This window comes from Ranitomeya imitator, chromosome 5, assembly GCF_032444005.1.
Source record: "Ranitomeya imitator isolate aRanImi1 chromosome 5, aRanImi1.pri, whole genome shotgun sequence".
NCBI classification, from domain to species: domain Eukaryota; kingdom Metazoa; phylum Chordata; class Amphibia; order Anura; family Dendrobatidae; genus Ranitomeya; species Ranitomeya imitator.
The window spans coordinates 158616426-158632454 of NC_091286.1; the positions used below are offsets into that span (position 1 = coordinate 158616426).

The window sequence follows — 16029 nt, forward strand, 5'->3', positions numbered from 1 at the left end:
ATCTAAAAATGGCAGTTTGGAGAAGGCACCCTTCAAATATCAGGGACCTGGAGCAGTTTGCCAAAGAAGAATGGTCTAAAATTCCAGCAGAGCATTGTAAGAAACTCATTGATGGTTACCGGAAGCGGTTGGTCCCAGTTTTTTTGGCTAAAGGTTGTGCAACCAAGTATTAGGCTGAGGGTGCCAATACTTTTGTGTGGCCCATTTTTGGAGTTTTGTGTGAAATGATCAATGATCAGAATGCTGTAGATAAGCCCCTGATGGTGGTGGCAGAAGCTTATAGGGCCAAAATTAGGTGACAGATTCCCTTTTAAGCTAGGTAATTGTGAGGAAGGTTGGCAAACAAGTCTCCTTTGACCTTTTAGCTTGGGAAACTGGTTATTTCTGTGATGAAATTTTGCAGCAATTATTACTATTTTATGCTTCTAAAACTGCAAGTTTTCTCTTCAGAGAGGAAGAGGACTAGAACTGTAGTGCCCCCTATAGAAATTGGCAGTCCTAGAAGTCCATATCGACTCTTTTAATGAGCCTTGTCACATGACTTAGGATAAAGGCCTCTCACATAGCCAAACTAGATTCTGCAGCAAATTGAGATTTTGGTGTTTATCCTATGTCATGTGACAAGGCTCGTTAAAGAGTCGACATTGACTTTTATTATTGCTACTTCCTATAGGTGACACTAGAGTTCTAGTCCACTTTCTCTCTGAAGAGACAATTTGCATATTTCCCAGAGGAGCATTGCGGCTGAAGTCTCCTCACCTCGGCATGCTTGACATGTCACTACCCGCAAGGAGAAATGTACCCTTTGGATCCCGATGCTTATAAAACTGATATTTAGAACCAAGTGTAATCAATTGATTGATATATGCTATATCAGGAGTTTTCATTGTTTTGCATTCCACCTGCTAACATTTTATGAATGTTCTTTACTCCTCTCTGCTTTTCATGTTGCATTAGTTTCCACAGCATGCTCCAATATCTTTATTTGAGAAGTGTAATGACATATTAAGTGTATTTAAATGTGTACTGTCCCTATGAAAATGGAAGTATAAAGATTATGTACTAGTTTATGACCGATTCATGTAGCGTTATGTGAATGCCCTTATTAATTACATTGATGGCTGGAACATACACGACAAGCACTTTTTACCTTTGGAGTCCCCTATTTCTTTATAGATTGTAAGCTTGGTATGTGTTGAATTATGTCACTCTGCAATGTCTTATTTTGTCTGTACACGTCCCCTCTTAAAGTGCTATGAAATATGTATAGGAATGAAAATAATTATTCCAACCCTTGGATGTCCGAGCAATGAGTGCCAAGGCCTTACATAGATCAGGGCTGCAAGGATGGGGGAGGGAATCAAAGTTTTCTCTGGGGACACAATCTTTGGGACCACATAGATGAATAATCTACAGTGGCACCACCTACCCAGCCCCAGGAACACACCAGGAGCAATGTTTTCTGTACATATACCAAGTCTTATTTAACTGTACTAATGAAGTTAAGTGCAGCACTTTAATAAATACATTCAGTTTGCTGTGTATATTTGCTACAATCCTTCATTGTTACTGAAGTAAACAAAACTTTTGTATAAAAAATGCATTTGCATATCTGTTGGCATAGAGATATTTTAACTTTTTGTTTTTTTTTCTTTTTAGATAATTTTACCTTCTGGCATTCAACATTCTGATACTGCTGTGAAAGAAACCATACTAGATGATGAAGAGTGTCCGTTACAAATATTCCGAGACTGGCCTAGTGATAAAGGTATTTGTAGCATACTAATATTACTGTGTATCCAAGGTTTCTCCTTCACTTTGTATTTGATTTATGGAGAATCTTGTAGTACTGGTTACCAGGGTAAAGTGTCATTTTTCTCCCCTTGTATAGAAGCCTGTAGATTCCCTTTCTCAGCCTCCAAAATTCAACAAATTTGGTAATCGCATGGCGAGAGGGGAAAAGAGCTGTTGAGTGGAGGAGACATATGATTTACTCAAAACTACACAGTACAGCTCTGACATAGCATCAGCAAGAGCTTCTCATGGGAATGATATATATATCATATATGATATATATATATATATATATATATATATATATATATATATATATATATATATATATATATATATGATAAATATATATATTTATTATATTACACAAGAATTTCCAGATTCATTTTGTGGCTACTATTAGTCACTTGATAGTAACATATACTTCCATGCATTAGCCATATGAAATTCAGGAGAACCAATGGAAGATTTTATACAAAAAGTAAACAAATTTTATTTATACCAATACAAGCAATTTAAAAACAAGCACATATCAAATAATGAAAGTGCAACAAAACAGAAAAAGTACAAATACCAAAAGACACCAGATAAGGTCTACAGCACAATAGTTAGTATTTCAATGCGATTTACTCACCTGCTCCTGGCGCTGTGCAGTCCCTGCTTCCCCGACATCGCAGCTTCATCCTGTACTGAGCGGTCACCGTTACCGCTTATTACAGTAATTAATGTGCGGCTCCACCTCTATGGGAGGTGGAGCCGCATATTCACTACTGTAATGAGCGGTACCATGTGACCGCTCAGTACAGGAAGAAGCTGCTGCTGCCGGCGCCGGGGAAGGAAGGGACCTGCAGGGACCGCGCCTGGAGTAGGTGAGTATTATTAGACAGCCCCCGTGCCCCCTCACCTTCCGACCCCTGGGTATGACTCTAGTATAAACCGAGAGGGGGACTTTCAGCCCAAAAAAGTGGGCTGAAAATCTCGGCTTATACTCAAGTATATACGGTATTAAAAAAAACCTTTTAAGCATTCTTTTAAAGCAAACCTCCGGCCCAACTGGTAGCCTCTCCAGGTCAGGCCCCTTAATAAATTCTGAAATCACAATAATCCCCTAAATTAATAGCCAAGACCCCTAAATAAATCCAGACTCTTTGTGTAATATGATCTTTGGATGTAGGAGCGGTTGCAATAGTCTTACTGCTGCAGTTGTTCCAAACCTGATCCAATTTTTTGGACATTGCTAATCTTCTGGGACCCATAGAGAATAATATTTATGTCCCAATTTTCAATATAAGGCAAACTATAATGGAACAACTGATGGAAGAATGGCATTATGTTTTGTGTTCTTTAATTGCTCTTCTAAGTTTTCTGCTGTTTGTATTTTTAGTTTTTATTGAATCCTATCTTTATTTATTTTGTTTTATTGTTTTAAGGGGAACTGGTGTTTCAGTTGAAAAGGAGACCAACAGACTTCCTCTCAAAGAAAAATAGGAAACCAGAAGGAATAATGGCAAAGGGCAAGGATAGATTGGACTCTTACATCTTCTCCCTTTATCCAGAAAAGCTACCTTATCTGGTAGAACTAAGTCCAGGTAACTTTAATTTTGTGTTTCCTAGGTGCTACCTGCAAAGTTGAGAATATAAATTTGAGGCTATTGCGGTTAAATATTTAGTACTTTATGGACTTCTTAAAGATAACATGTTATTGATTACATCTATGTCCCTCTTCTAAAAGAACACAACTCAGCTGATTTATCTTTTCAATATATTTTAATAATCAGTTGCCACACTCTGATTACTATAGCTTTATACCTTCATAATTGTATCTTTCTAAGGGCTGGGGCTTTATGAAGCTAAATGCAGCAGAATTCAGGCCTTTAAGGAATGTCATTAGAAAATGGATCAACACGTTGCGCTATGGGCTGATCTCGATAGATTTAAGTCTACCTTAAACCTTTAAAAAAAAAAAAGTTGTCCACTACTTGAACAATTTTTCATATCCTTTGCTTGGCCCCCTTTAAAAAATAAAGCCTATTTTCCCCTTCCGTGCTGGTGCTGGCGCCATTCCTTCGGTGTCTGCACTCACGGTCCCGGGGTTCCCGTGATGTTTTTGTGATGCTGGCACCCAATCAGCGTTGGCCTCTGTGGAATTGATCAGGAAGAGGAAGTCAGAGATCAACTGCAGCCTGAACTTTCTGTTCATGTTCGATTTGTCTAAAAGCGGACACAGTGATGCCAATGCTGATTGGTTGCAGACGTCACGTGTCATAACAACCGCCCAAGAGCCCCAGGAGAGAGAGGGCCGCCACCGCAGGAACAGTCACTGCATGGAAGGTTAGTATGAGCTTTATTATTTGATGGGGGTCAAACATTTTTATGAAGAAGGGGTTGTCCTAGTAGTGAACAACCCCTTTAAAGGGAGCCTGAAAAAAAAAATGCTAACAAGCTGCAAATGAATAGTGGTCTGAAGCTGCCCAGCACCCGCACTGAAATAAAGTAAACTATTAAACTAAAGCTATGAAAATGACTTCCTGTTTAAATCTTTTTTTTTTTTTTTACGGTGTTTATTTTCATCACATCAAAACCTCTATTAAAAAAAATAAAATAAAAAATCCTATTTTCACACTGGCTAGTGAGGCTATTTTAGAATCCTACTTATTGTTTCAGGAACTCCTCAAGTATATTTGCAGCAATGAACAAACCAGGACCCTCTCTTTTGTATTGAACCATCTAATAAGCCCCTTCAAAAGTGATTCTGTGAGGATAGGAAGCAGCAGTGTGAAATACACCAGTGGTCAGTGTGAAGATTGCTACTTATTAAGAAAACAAAAATGTAGGGGAAAGAAAGCCACAAGTTGATTTAAACAATAGGTAATTTTCTGACAACAGATTCATTTTAATTTGCACCAAAATAACACTTACCCGGCTTGGTCCACATCTGTGCATTTAAGAGACTTTTACACATTGTGGACTTTCTGCAGCCCCTTTCAGTTATGCAAACTACATCCACTTGCATTTCCCCCACTATTTCTTTATATACTACTCAAAAAAAAAAAAAGCACAAATTAGCCGTTACAGTATAACCCAAAGTCAGTCAAACATCAGGGATCACAGTCTGCTCAGTAAGAAAGCATAAGTATTTTAGAATCCATTCTCCTGATTTAGTGCAAATGACAGCGGCAACAGCAAGAAAACCTCCAAAAAAGGAATAGTTTTGCAAGTAGAGGCCACAGACTATTCCTTCCTGACTCATTCTTCTCTAGTTTTCCGAGTGTCTCTATCACTGCTGGTAACATGAAGCCATACTTGCAGTTAAAGCAGGTTTCACTGATAGCATGGCTCCTCAAGGATGCTGTATCCATTTTTGCAGTCACTTGATTTGTTCTCAGAACAGTCTGAAGTGAATGCAGAAAATATCCGGACACAACTGCTACATGAGTAGAACCAGACAGGGCAGTAGAATAGCATCAACCTAGCGGCAGGGAACGAGTTTAGAGATGTGCGGAACTTAATGCTGCCTGCAACATCATTCAGCATGATGCTTCACTGGGAGGCATTCCTTGGCGTGTCCCATAAACATCCACTTGGTAGCCAATGATACAAAACCTGACGGGCTAGAAGTCTTCAGAGCCATTGTCAGAAGTTATATTTTTCTCAAAATTTTGGAAGCAGAATAATTTCCCAAATAATCATCAAAAATTGAACATGTCCGGATAGGCAGCCTGCTGAAAGATCGCTTGAAACAGTTTTAGTGTAAAACATCATTTAAATGTCTGTTTAATTTTTTTTTTTCTTTCATATATGAGAAATAAACTGACCAAATTTCTATCAGTGTGCTGCATTTGATTTTCATCTGTTTTTGACCTGTCCATTTTCACCATCATTGTGACATTTCTTTCTCTCATATAGACCTAACAAGAAAAAAATATAAATTCTATTTTAGTAGAATTTAAATATGACTGTTCCTATCCTGGCTATAATTAACTGAAATATTTTGCAGTTGTTATCGCTTTTATTGGTTTTGGTGCTTTAACATGGTCTCCAATGTGAAATCTCAAACCAGTCCTTCTTGGTGGCATGGATTCGTTACAGTTGGTCTCCTGAGCTCTTTCTTTCGCTGGACTCTAGTAGTAATTACTAGTAGTAATTGTGTTACTTTTCAGCAGAGTAAGGAATTACAGTAAATCAAATCTAACTTTTAATCATTACCATAAAATTAAGGCTAATATGCAACAATGCAGACAAGACATAAAGTGCTAAACCAGTGCTCATATAAAAAATGGTTTGGTCTCACCAATGTAGTTTTCCGGGCTAGATGCACAAGACAGGAGCAGGAGGGAAACAATGGTGGCAGAGGGAAGATTAATACATGGTAACATAGTTTTTAAGGATGAAGGAAGACTATAAGTCCATCTAGTTCAACCCATAGCCTAACCTAACATGCCCTAACATGTTGATCCAGAGGAAGGCAAAAAAAAACCATGTGGCAAAGAGTAAGTTCCACATTGGGGAAAAAAATTCCTTCCCGACTCCACATACGGCAATCAGACTAGTTTCCTGGATCAACGCCCCTATCAATGAATCTAGTGTATATAACCTGTAACATTATACTTTTCAAGAAAGGTATCCAGTCCCCTCTTAAATTTTGGTAATGAATCACTCATTACAACATCATACGGCAGAGAGTTCCATAGTCTCACTGCTCTTACAGTAAAGACCCTGCGTCTGTTATTATGCCTAAACCTTCTTTCCTCCAGACGTAGAGGATGCCCCCTTGTCCCTTTCTCAGGTCTAGGATTAAAAAGATCATCAGAAAGGTCTTTGTACGGTCCCCTCATATATTTATACATTAAAATAAGATCACCCCGTAGTCTTAGTTTTTCAAAACTAAATAACCCCAAGTGTAATAACCTATCTTGGTATTGTAGACTAGTTCTAGTTCAGCTATGTCTTTCTTATACACTGGAGACCAGAACTGTATACAGTATTCTAAGTGTAAAAAGTGACATAGTGCTGCCCTGCACAGTACAAGAACCTCCCTTACCTCCCTGCACTACCAGTGGTGTGCGCTATCCTCTTCTTACAGATCAGGTGCGCTCGGGTAAAAGTGGCTACTAGTGATGAGTGAGTATACTCGTTGCTCAGGTGGTCTCCAAGTATTTGAGTGCTCGGAGACTTCGTTTTTGTTGATGCAGCTGCATAATTTGTGGCTGCTAGACGGCTTAAATACATGTGGGGATTCCCTAGCAGCCATAAATCATGCAGCTGCGTTGACAAACTAAATCTCCGAGCACTCACAAATACCCGGAGACACCCGAGCATGCTCGGGTAAACTCGAGCAACGAGTATACTCGCTCATCACTAATGGCTACCAACCTAGCAGAGGCCAGCAGTTGACGTGGGTGCGGCCATTGCAGGCGCCACTTTGCAATGACCTCATACTCAGGCGATATCACTGTCTTGCGTTGCCTGCATCAGGTGCACTGACGTCAGCTGCCGACCTCTGCTCGGGCAGCTGCTTCGTTAACTGTTGCGGGGCAATACAGTTCAGCTGAAACCAGGGGGCCCCCACTATGTCCTGCTCGGGGGGCCGACCAAGGACCCGGGGTCCATCGGGGAATTCACTGGTGTCCGACCCAGATTTTATCACTCTCAAAATTCTCAATACTGAGGTATAATGTGTATTCAGTGAAGACAGACTCTCCCATTACTGAGATACGAGACTGAGATTCTATATAGACTGCAGGGGAGAGGAGGGAGGAGCTTTTTCTCTAGCTCCTCCCTCCTCCTATCTCACTCCTCCCATCTGTATAGAATCATATCCGTGTTAATGGGAATGTTAGTCTTCACTGATTACACAATTTACATGAGAATTTAGAATTTGGAGATTGATCATTCCTGACGGAGAAAGAAGTAGATTTCTCTGATAACCTATATTGCCAAGGTCCCTACTTTCATGTATGTTATTGGTTTATCAAGTAGAAATGAAAAAGATGGTGACTCTTTAAACACGCAGGTTACTGTCTCTTTGTGAACGATGAAGATGAGTACAGAAGCTCAGGCTCCTGGAAGTCAGATCCTCTAGACGGCAAACTTTTTACTTATCTTGTTACCAAAAATATCTAGATGTTACCAGACTGACTTCACTTTCATTCTTCTCTGTCTTTTCTCTGAATGCTTTCTTTTTTCCTCCGCATGCTATGCATGGTCTCTCTTCTGCTGATGGTCTTTTCCTTGGTCCTGCCTGTTTATTCTGTCCTCAGGCAGAAGAAACCACTTTACCTACTTCAATTATCATTCTTGTGAAGGTAATGCTCTTTTTATACTTAATTTCAGAATCATTTTTATGTACAGAATCATACCTTACTTTGTGGACTATAAGAAGCACCCTGTGTGGAAAATTAAAATTAAAATGGTGTAGTCCAATTTATTATTTATTTTTTTTTGTAGCTTACTGGGGGTGGCGGCTGCTGAGAAGCAGGGTCCCAGGAGACTGGGTCGCCTCTAGAGGAAGCTGGTGGCGGCAGGAGTGGGACGATTCTGTGGGCCCTGGGGTGGAAGGAACAGGTGTTCGGTGGTGCAAGGCTGTGGCGGGCCCGGGCTTAAAGAAAATGTCAGCGGAGTCCACTTCCTGTTGTTTTCAGTGCTGTGGACTTCGGCTCCCAAGATCTCAGTCTGCACATATGCCTCCTCTGGTTGCCATTTCCCCAAAGTTCACAACACTGAAAACAATAGGGGGTGGATGTCGTCTAAATTATCTTAAAGCTCGCCGAACACTCACTCCTCCCAGCTCAGGGTCCAATGCATCACCCCACTCCTGCCGCCGTTGGCAGCGACTCTGCCTCCTGGGACCCCGCTCCACTGCAGCTGCCACCCCAGTTAAGCTACATTTGGATTAGAAGACACATTCCCATTTTCCCCCCAAGTTTTGGGAATAAAAGTGCATCTTATATTCTGAAAAATACGGCACTTTGGGAAAGGCCATATGGTGTGGTTGTGATGCTGTCAACCAGTTAAATGTTATGGTTGACTGCATGCAGTTTTCACATGAATGTTCATTCAATTACAGTACTTTTTTTAGTGCGTTGCAACTGCACCTTCTGGCCCTAGTGCAGTGTTCCCCAACTCCGGTCCTCGAGAGCCATGTTTTCTGTATTTCCTTAGTATTGCACAGGTGATTGAATGCTTGCCTGGCCTGGTGATGCAATTATCACCTGTGCAATACTAAGGAGATCCTGAAACCATGACCTGTTGGTGGCTCTCGAGGACCGGAGTTGGGGAACACTGCCCTAGGGTAAGGCCACACCCAGCAAGAAACTGGAATGGTAAATTTTTTGGATTGTTTAACATTCAGTCACTTGATTTTTCAGAGGTACGGCTGTTTCACTTGTAGCATTGTGCACCTATTGTAATGGTCATGTAGTTTTGCAGTTAAAACTGCTTTTAATCTGTAAAATTTAAAATACAAGCAATAAGGCACTTTAGTTTTCAGTCATGCTATGGCTTCCCTGTGCCGTTTTGCCAAAAGAGCGTACTTGTGCTATCCGTAGTAAAATGCATACTGCACACAGACCAATGTTATTGAATAGGGTTGTTCAAATCTCAGCATGTACTATTCTTGTGCTTATTTCCGATGACTCTCCTATTCTAGTCTATGGATGTGCAAAAAGTCTGTCACCCTGCCAAAATGCTGTGTATAGGGGACATGGACCTTATACAAAATCATACCAGTATTTTGAATTTATTTGCAGCTAAATCAGCAAAATGTACTTTTATTTCATATGCAAATAAGAGTACTGCAGTGCAACATTAGTGTGGCCAAAGACTTTCTCAACACTAACTGACTGCCGTGAGATTTTCAAAATAGACTATTTCATTTGTGTTGACATTGGTATTCCATCTGTCCTTTTTCATACACTTATCTGAATCTCAGCCTTGGAACACACTTAAAGCGGAACCGTCGATTTAATTTCATAAATTAATAGTACACCTGAAAATAACCAACTTTGTAGTTTCCAAAATGGGGTCATTTGTTGGGGTTTCTGCTGTTAAAACATATTGGGGCCCTGCAAATGTGACATGCATCTTTTTCAGCCAAATTTGAGTTCCAAAGTTCAAATATTGGTACTTCTGTTCTGAGCCCTGCTGTTTGTTCAAACTGAACATTTTGACTACATGTGGGGTATTGCTGCACTTGTAAGAAAGTGGGTAGCAAACTATGGGATCCACTTTTTGGTGTTATTGTTTGCGAAAGTGGAAAAAGTTGGGGCTAAAGCAACATGTAGAGGTAAAACTTAACTTTTATTTTCTTCATTCTACTCTGTATTAAAGGGAACCTGTCACCCCCAAATCGAAGGTGAGCTAAGCCCACCAGCATCAGGGGCTTATCTACAGCATTCTGTAGATAAAAAAACATTATATACTCACCTTCCGCCGTCTTTCCCGCTCCTCGCGACGCTCCGGGGACCACTCCATGCAAGCGGCAGGTTCCGTTGTCAAGGATGGTATGCGAGAAGGACCTGCCATGACGTCACGGTCATGTGCCCATACCAACCCTGGGACCGGAAGCTGTCGCGTGCACCGCACACAGGGCCAGGACTTCAACGGGCTTTCGAGGGTGAGTATATGTTTATTTTTTATTTTAAGTCTGTATACTACGTGGCTCTGTGCAATATACTACGTGGCTGGGCAATATACTACGTGGCTGGGCAATATACTACGTGACTGGGCAATATACTACGTGGCTGGGCAATATACTACGTGGCTGGGCAATATACTACGTGGCTGGGCAATATACTACGTGGCTGGGCAATATACTACGTGACTGGGCAATATACTACATGGCTGGGCAATGTACTACATGGCTGGGCAATATACTACGTGGGCATGCATATTCTAGAATACCCGATGCGTTAGAATTGGGCCACCATCTAGTGTGTATATATACACAGCTTTATATGGAGCATCTATGGGGCCATAATGTACGGTGCAGAGCATTATATATATATATATATATATATATATATATATATATATATATATATATATATATATATATATATACGTATATGCTCGAGTATAAGCCGACCCATATAATGTGCCCCATATAATGCTCTGCACCGTTCATTATGGCCCCATAGATGTTCCATAGAAAGCTGTGGCATATAGAATGCCTCACCGTTCATTATTGCCCCATAGATGCTCCATATAAAGCTGTGCCACATATAATACTCTGCACCGCTCATTATGGCCCCATAGATGCTCCATATAAAACTGTGCCATATAGGATGCTCTGCACCGTTCATTATGGCCCCATAGATGCTCCATATAAAACTCTGCCATGTAGAATGCTCTGCATCGTTCATTATGGCCCCATAGATGCTCCACATAAAGCTGTGCCATATGGAATGATCTGCACTGTTCATCATGGCCCCATAGATGCTCCACATAAAGCTGTGCCATATGGAATGCTCTGCACCGTTCATTATGGCCCCATAGATGCTCCACATAAAGCTTTGCCATATAGAATGCTCTGCACTGTTCATCATGGCCCCATAGATGCTCCACATAAAGCTGTGCCATATGGAATGCTCTACACCGTTCATTATGGCCCCATAGATGCTCCACATAAAGCTGTGCCATATTGAATGCTCTGCACCGTTCATTATGGCCCCATAGATGCTCCATATAAAGCTGTGCCATATAGAATGCTCTGCACCGTACATTATTGCCCCATAGATGCTCCATATAAAGCGGTGCCATATGGAATGCTCTGCACCGCTCATTATGGCCCCATAGATGCTCCACATAAAGCTGTGCCCCATATAGAATGCTCTGCACTGTTGATTATGGCCCCATAGATGCTCCTTATAAAGCTGTCCAATATATAATGCTGCTGCAATAAAAAAAAAAAAAATCACATACTCACCTCTCTTGCTCAGGACGCCGGCGCTTTCAATATTTACCTGCTCCTTGTGCGGCTCCGTCTCCAGCACTGACGCTCAGCAGAGGGCGCGCACTGACTACGTTACCGCGCCCTCTAACCTGAGCGTCACTGCCAGAGGACGCTGGAGACGGAGCCGCACCGGAACGAGGAGCAGGTAAATATCGCGCAGCGCTCCCCTCCCCATATACTTACCTGCTCCTGGCGCGGTCCCAGCTTCACCCGGCGCTGCATCTTCTTCCTGTATTGAGCGGTCACAGGTGGAGCCGCATTTTCATGACTGTAATGAGCGGTACCATGTGACCGCTCAATACAGGAAGATGATGCAGCGCTGGAAAAAGCAGGGACTGCAGGGACCGCGCCGGAGCAGGTAAGTATAACTAGACAGCCCCCGCTCCCCTTCCCCTGCCGACCCCCGGGTATAACTCGAGTATAAGCCGAGAGGGGGACTTTCAGCCCCCAAAAATGGGCTGAAAATCTCGGCTTATACTCGAGTATATACGGTATATATTTTGTACATTCACACTGAAGGCATCAAAACTATGAATTAACACATGTTGAATTATATACTTAACAAAAAAGTGTGAAACAGCTGAAATTGTGTCTTAAATTCTAGGTTCTTCAAAGTAGCCACATTTTGCTTTGATGACTGCTTCGCACACTCTTGGCATTCTCTTCATGAGCTTCAAGAGGTAGTCACCGGGAATGGTCTTCCAACAATCTTGAAGGAGTTCCCAGAGATTCTTAGCACTTGTTGGCCCTTTTGCCTTAACTCTGCGGGCCAGCTTACCCCAAACCATCTCGATTGAGTTCAGGCCTGGTGACTGTGGAGGCCAGGTCATCTGGCGTAGCACCCCATCACTCCCCTCCTTGGTCAAATAGCCCTTACACAGCCAGAATGTGTGTTTGGGGTCATTGTCCTGATGAAAAATAAATGATGGTCCAACTAAACGCAAACCTGATAGAATAGCATGCCGCTGCAAGATGCTGTCCCCCCCCCTTTTCCCCCCCCCTCCCCCTCTGTGGTGTATCGCTTAACGTTATTTGTGATTTATCTGTTTGATGGGTCTTCTCCAGTTACTAGGCCAAAGAAAGCAAGATATGTTATGATCCATTTGGATCTGTTTGGAAACTAGCCACAGCTATGTTCTATATAGCCATCTAGGTAATCATACAGTGGGTGTCACTTTGACCTCAATTACTGACACCGCTAGACCTAGTATGAGCTTCTGTTCTTCTGTTTTTTGCTTGTGTACATCCAATTTTATCCACGTTTCACGTAAATTGTTTTATGGTATTTTGTTTATCCATCCTTACCCACTTATGTTTAGCCTCTAACCCTCCCCCATGTTTGGGTTTATAATTTATTTCTGCCAGTTTGCTTTTTATTATGCATAGGTATGGGTACCGTATAAGATTGTATATGTGAACATCATGAGCTGATTTAGGCATTGTGACACATTCTGGAACACTCCCCCCCCCCCCCCCCCCTTCTTTCTAACTCACAAGGGCCGGTGCTTTACTGTTATCGACGAGGGAGATGGCTTGCGTGTCATCCTTGAAACGCATTCACTATTACAAAGTGTGGGCGCCGGACAGGATGTGACGCACACAAGATGGCGCCGCAACTTCCGGTTTTCGCACCCACCACGCTGAGAGAGGCGGCTTGCGTTCCACTGTTGAAACGCACTCAGCGCTACACTATGCGGGCGCCGGACATGGTGTGATGCGCATGAGATGACGCCGCAACTCCCGGTGCTCACGCACACTATGCGCTATTATGTATGATCCGGTAACCATGCGGACATATATGGTAAGTGCTTGTGTCACACGGCTGTGTATGATAATGGGATTATACTGGTATCAATCATGCCCCCCTCTGTGGACGCCGGATGAGTACGTTGCGCACATGAGGTGGCGCCGTAACTTCCGGTGTTTGTGCTTTCCATGTGTCAGTATTTACAAACTGGTAACCATGCAGCCGCATATGGTTAGTGCTGGCTGTGTGCGGCTATGATAAGGTCTCATTCATAACTAGGGGGGCACATGGGTATTAACTATGCCCCCTATGAATGCCTTAATTCGATCTATCTTTATCTGGAACATACAGCGCAATTTTACCTTTGGCACATGGTTTACTAGGTAGCTTGATCAGCTCCGGGTCTTTCCCAAATCCCTGTATATCAGTAACTAGGGGGAGGGGTTTCGGGTATATAGAGAGGCTTCACTAAGATGGGTTGTACTCTACCAGAGACTGTGGACACAGACGGTCACTTCCAGCTTGGGTTGCCTAGCCACTGCAGGCCCCACAACCTAGATGGACTTACATCTCTGTGCCCGTTGGCACTCCTTTCCATATGACTCCCCTGATGATTCTCCATGACTGGAGTTGAAACGCGTAGGCAGGAAGATACTACATTTCAAGAGGTTTTGGGACTCTGCCTTTATACACATTGGGTGGGCTGGTCCCTTTAGCAAGGTCCATTTGGGGCCTGTCCTTGTTAGGACAGGAGTTACACAGGGGTTACAGGGTAGACATACCACTTGAGCCCTGCCACTCCTCATCTAATTGGATCTTTACTGTGTCGTACGGAAGTATACAAGTGTCCGGCAGCTTGGGTGAGATCAAACCATTCTTTTTAAATTGAGCACTGGTTCACCTGAGCACTTTATATATGTTTTTTTCGTTTGTGTCCTGTTGGATGTGCATTTTTTAAGCATTTAATATTAAAAGTTATGTTTTATTAGTGGATATCCTCCACAGCTGATCCTGTCTTGAGCCAGAGGGTACATGTATGGTGTGTTTTCTGCACACATTTGCTTGTTTTGCTTAAGATGCTGTGGTAGCCATTCTGGTTCAGTATGCCTTCAATTTTGAAAACATCCCCAACAGTGTCACCAGCAAAGCACCCCCACACCATCACACCTCCTCCATGCTTCACAGTGGGAACCAGGCATGTAGAGTCCATCCATTTCCACTGGTCTAATGTCCATTCCTTATGTTCTTTAGCCCAAACAAGTCTCTTCTGCTTGTTTCCTGTCCTTAGCAGTGGTTTCCTAGCAGCTATATTACCATGAAGGCCTGCTGCACAAAGTCTCCTCTTAACAGTTGTTGTAGAGATGTGACTGCTGCTAGAACTCTGTGTGGCATTGACCTGGTCTCTAATCTGAGCTGCTGTTAACCTGTGATTTCTGAGGCTGGTGACTCGGATAAACTTATCCTCAGAAGCAGAGGTGACTCTTGGTCTTCCTTTCCTGGGGCGGTCCTCATGTGAGCCAGTTTCTTTGTAGCGCTGTATGGTTTTTGCCACTGCACTTAGGGACACTTTCAAAGTTTGCCTAATTTTTCAGACTGACTAACCTTCATTTCTTAAAGTAATGATGGCCACTGGTTTTTCTTTACTTAGCTGCTTTTTTCTTGCCATAATACAAATTCTAACAGTCTATTCAGTAGGACTATCAGCAGACTTCTGCACAACACAACTGATGATCCCAACCCTGTTTATAAGGCAAGAAATCCCACTTATTAAACTCGACAGGGCACACCTGTGAAGTGAAAACCATTCCCGGTGACTACCTGTTGAAGCTCATCAAGATAATGCCAAGAGTGTGCAAAGCAGTCATCAAAGCAAAAGGTGGCTACTTTGAAGAACTGCGTCAAACCCGCAGGGGCCAGATATTACAGCATATTGGATGGGATTTGAATAAATCCCATCTCCACTATGTGTGCAGAGACGCCTCCGGCTTCCCTGTGTATATGTGCATGCTGCGTGTCTTTCGAGACCGCAGCATGTCCATTTATCTTTCGGAGACTCTCCATCTCCGCAAGATAAATATCACCTTCCAATGTATAGAACACCATGATTCCTTACAGTTCAATGAACACATGCGGAATCACCGGCTTTCAAATGCCGGCTGTGCTTTGGACGGAGCGGACATGTGCTGCGTCCAAAGTACTGCCGGTTCCTGACCGTGGAAACATACGCTTAGGCTTCTAAGCTTCTCCCTTTTTCCTCCAAACGTAATGATGGTCATTATGCCCAAAAAGTTAAATTTTAGTTTCATCAGACCACAGGACGTGTCTCCAAACATTAAGGTCTTTGTTCCTGTGTGCATTTGCAAACATTAACCTGGCTTTTTAATGTTTCTTTTGAAGTACCGGTAATTATAATGTAAAATCTTGGCACTCAACTTAAGTATTGTGTGAAAAAAGCTTTAATGTAGTCCAAATCAAGATATAGACGTTTTGGTCAGACAAAGAAGACCTTCATCAGTGTGCTGACATGCAAATACAA

The 16029-nt window shown here is 42.4% G+C and overlaps 1 protein-coding gene across 19 annotated transcripts in view; it reads left to right on the plus strand.

Annotated features, from left to right (window-relative positions):
- AFDN (afadin, adherens junction formation factor) overlaps window positions 1-16029 on the plus strand; it is a 447314-nt gene that overhangs the window by 179961 nt on the left and 251324 nt on the right. For 13 of the 19 annotated variants that reach the window (XM_069769255.1, XM_069769245.1, XM_069769253.1 and 10 more), the window contains exons 7-9: window positions 1660-1768; window positions 3225-3383; window positions 8055-8099. In XM_069769255.1, the coding sequence (XP_069625356.1) occupies window positions 1660-1768; window positions 3225-3383; window positions 8055-8099 (313 nt within the window). The remainder of the gene's footprint in view (window positions 1-1659; window positions 1769-3224; window positions 3384-8054; window positions 8100-16029) is intronic. The other 6 variants (XM_069769252.1, XM_069769249.1, XM_069769261.1 and 3 more) reach the window with 1 other exon arrangement.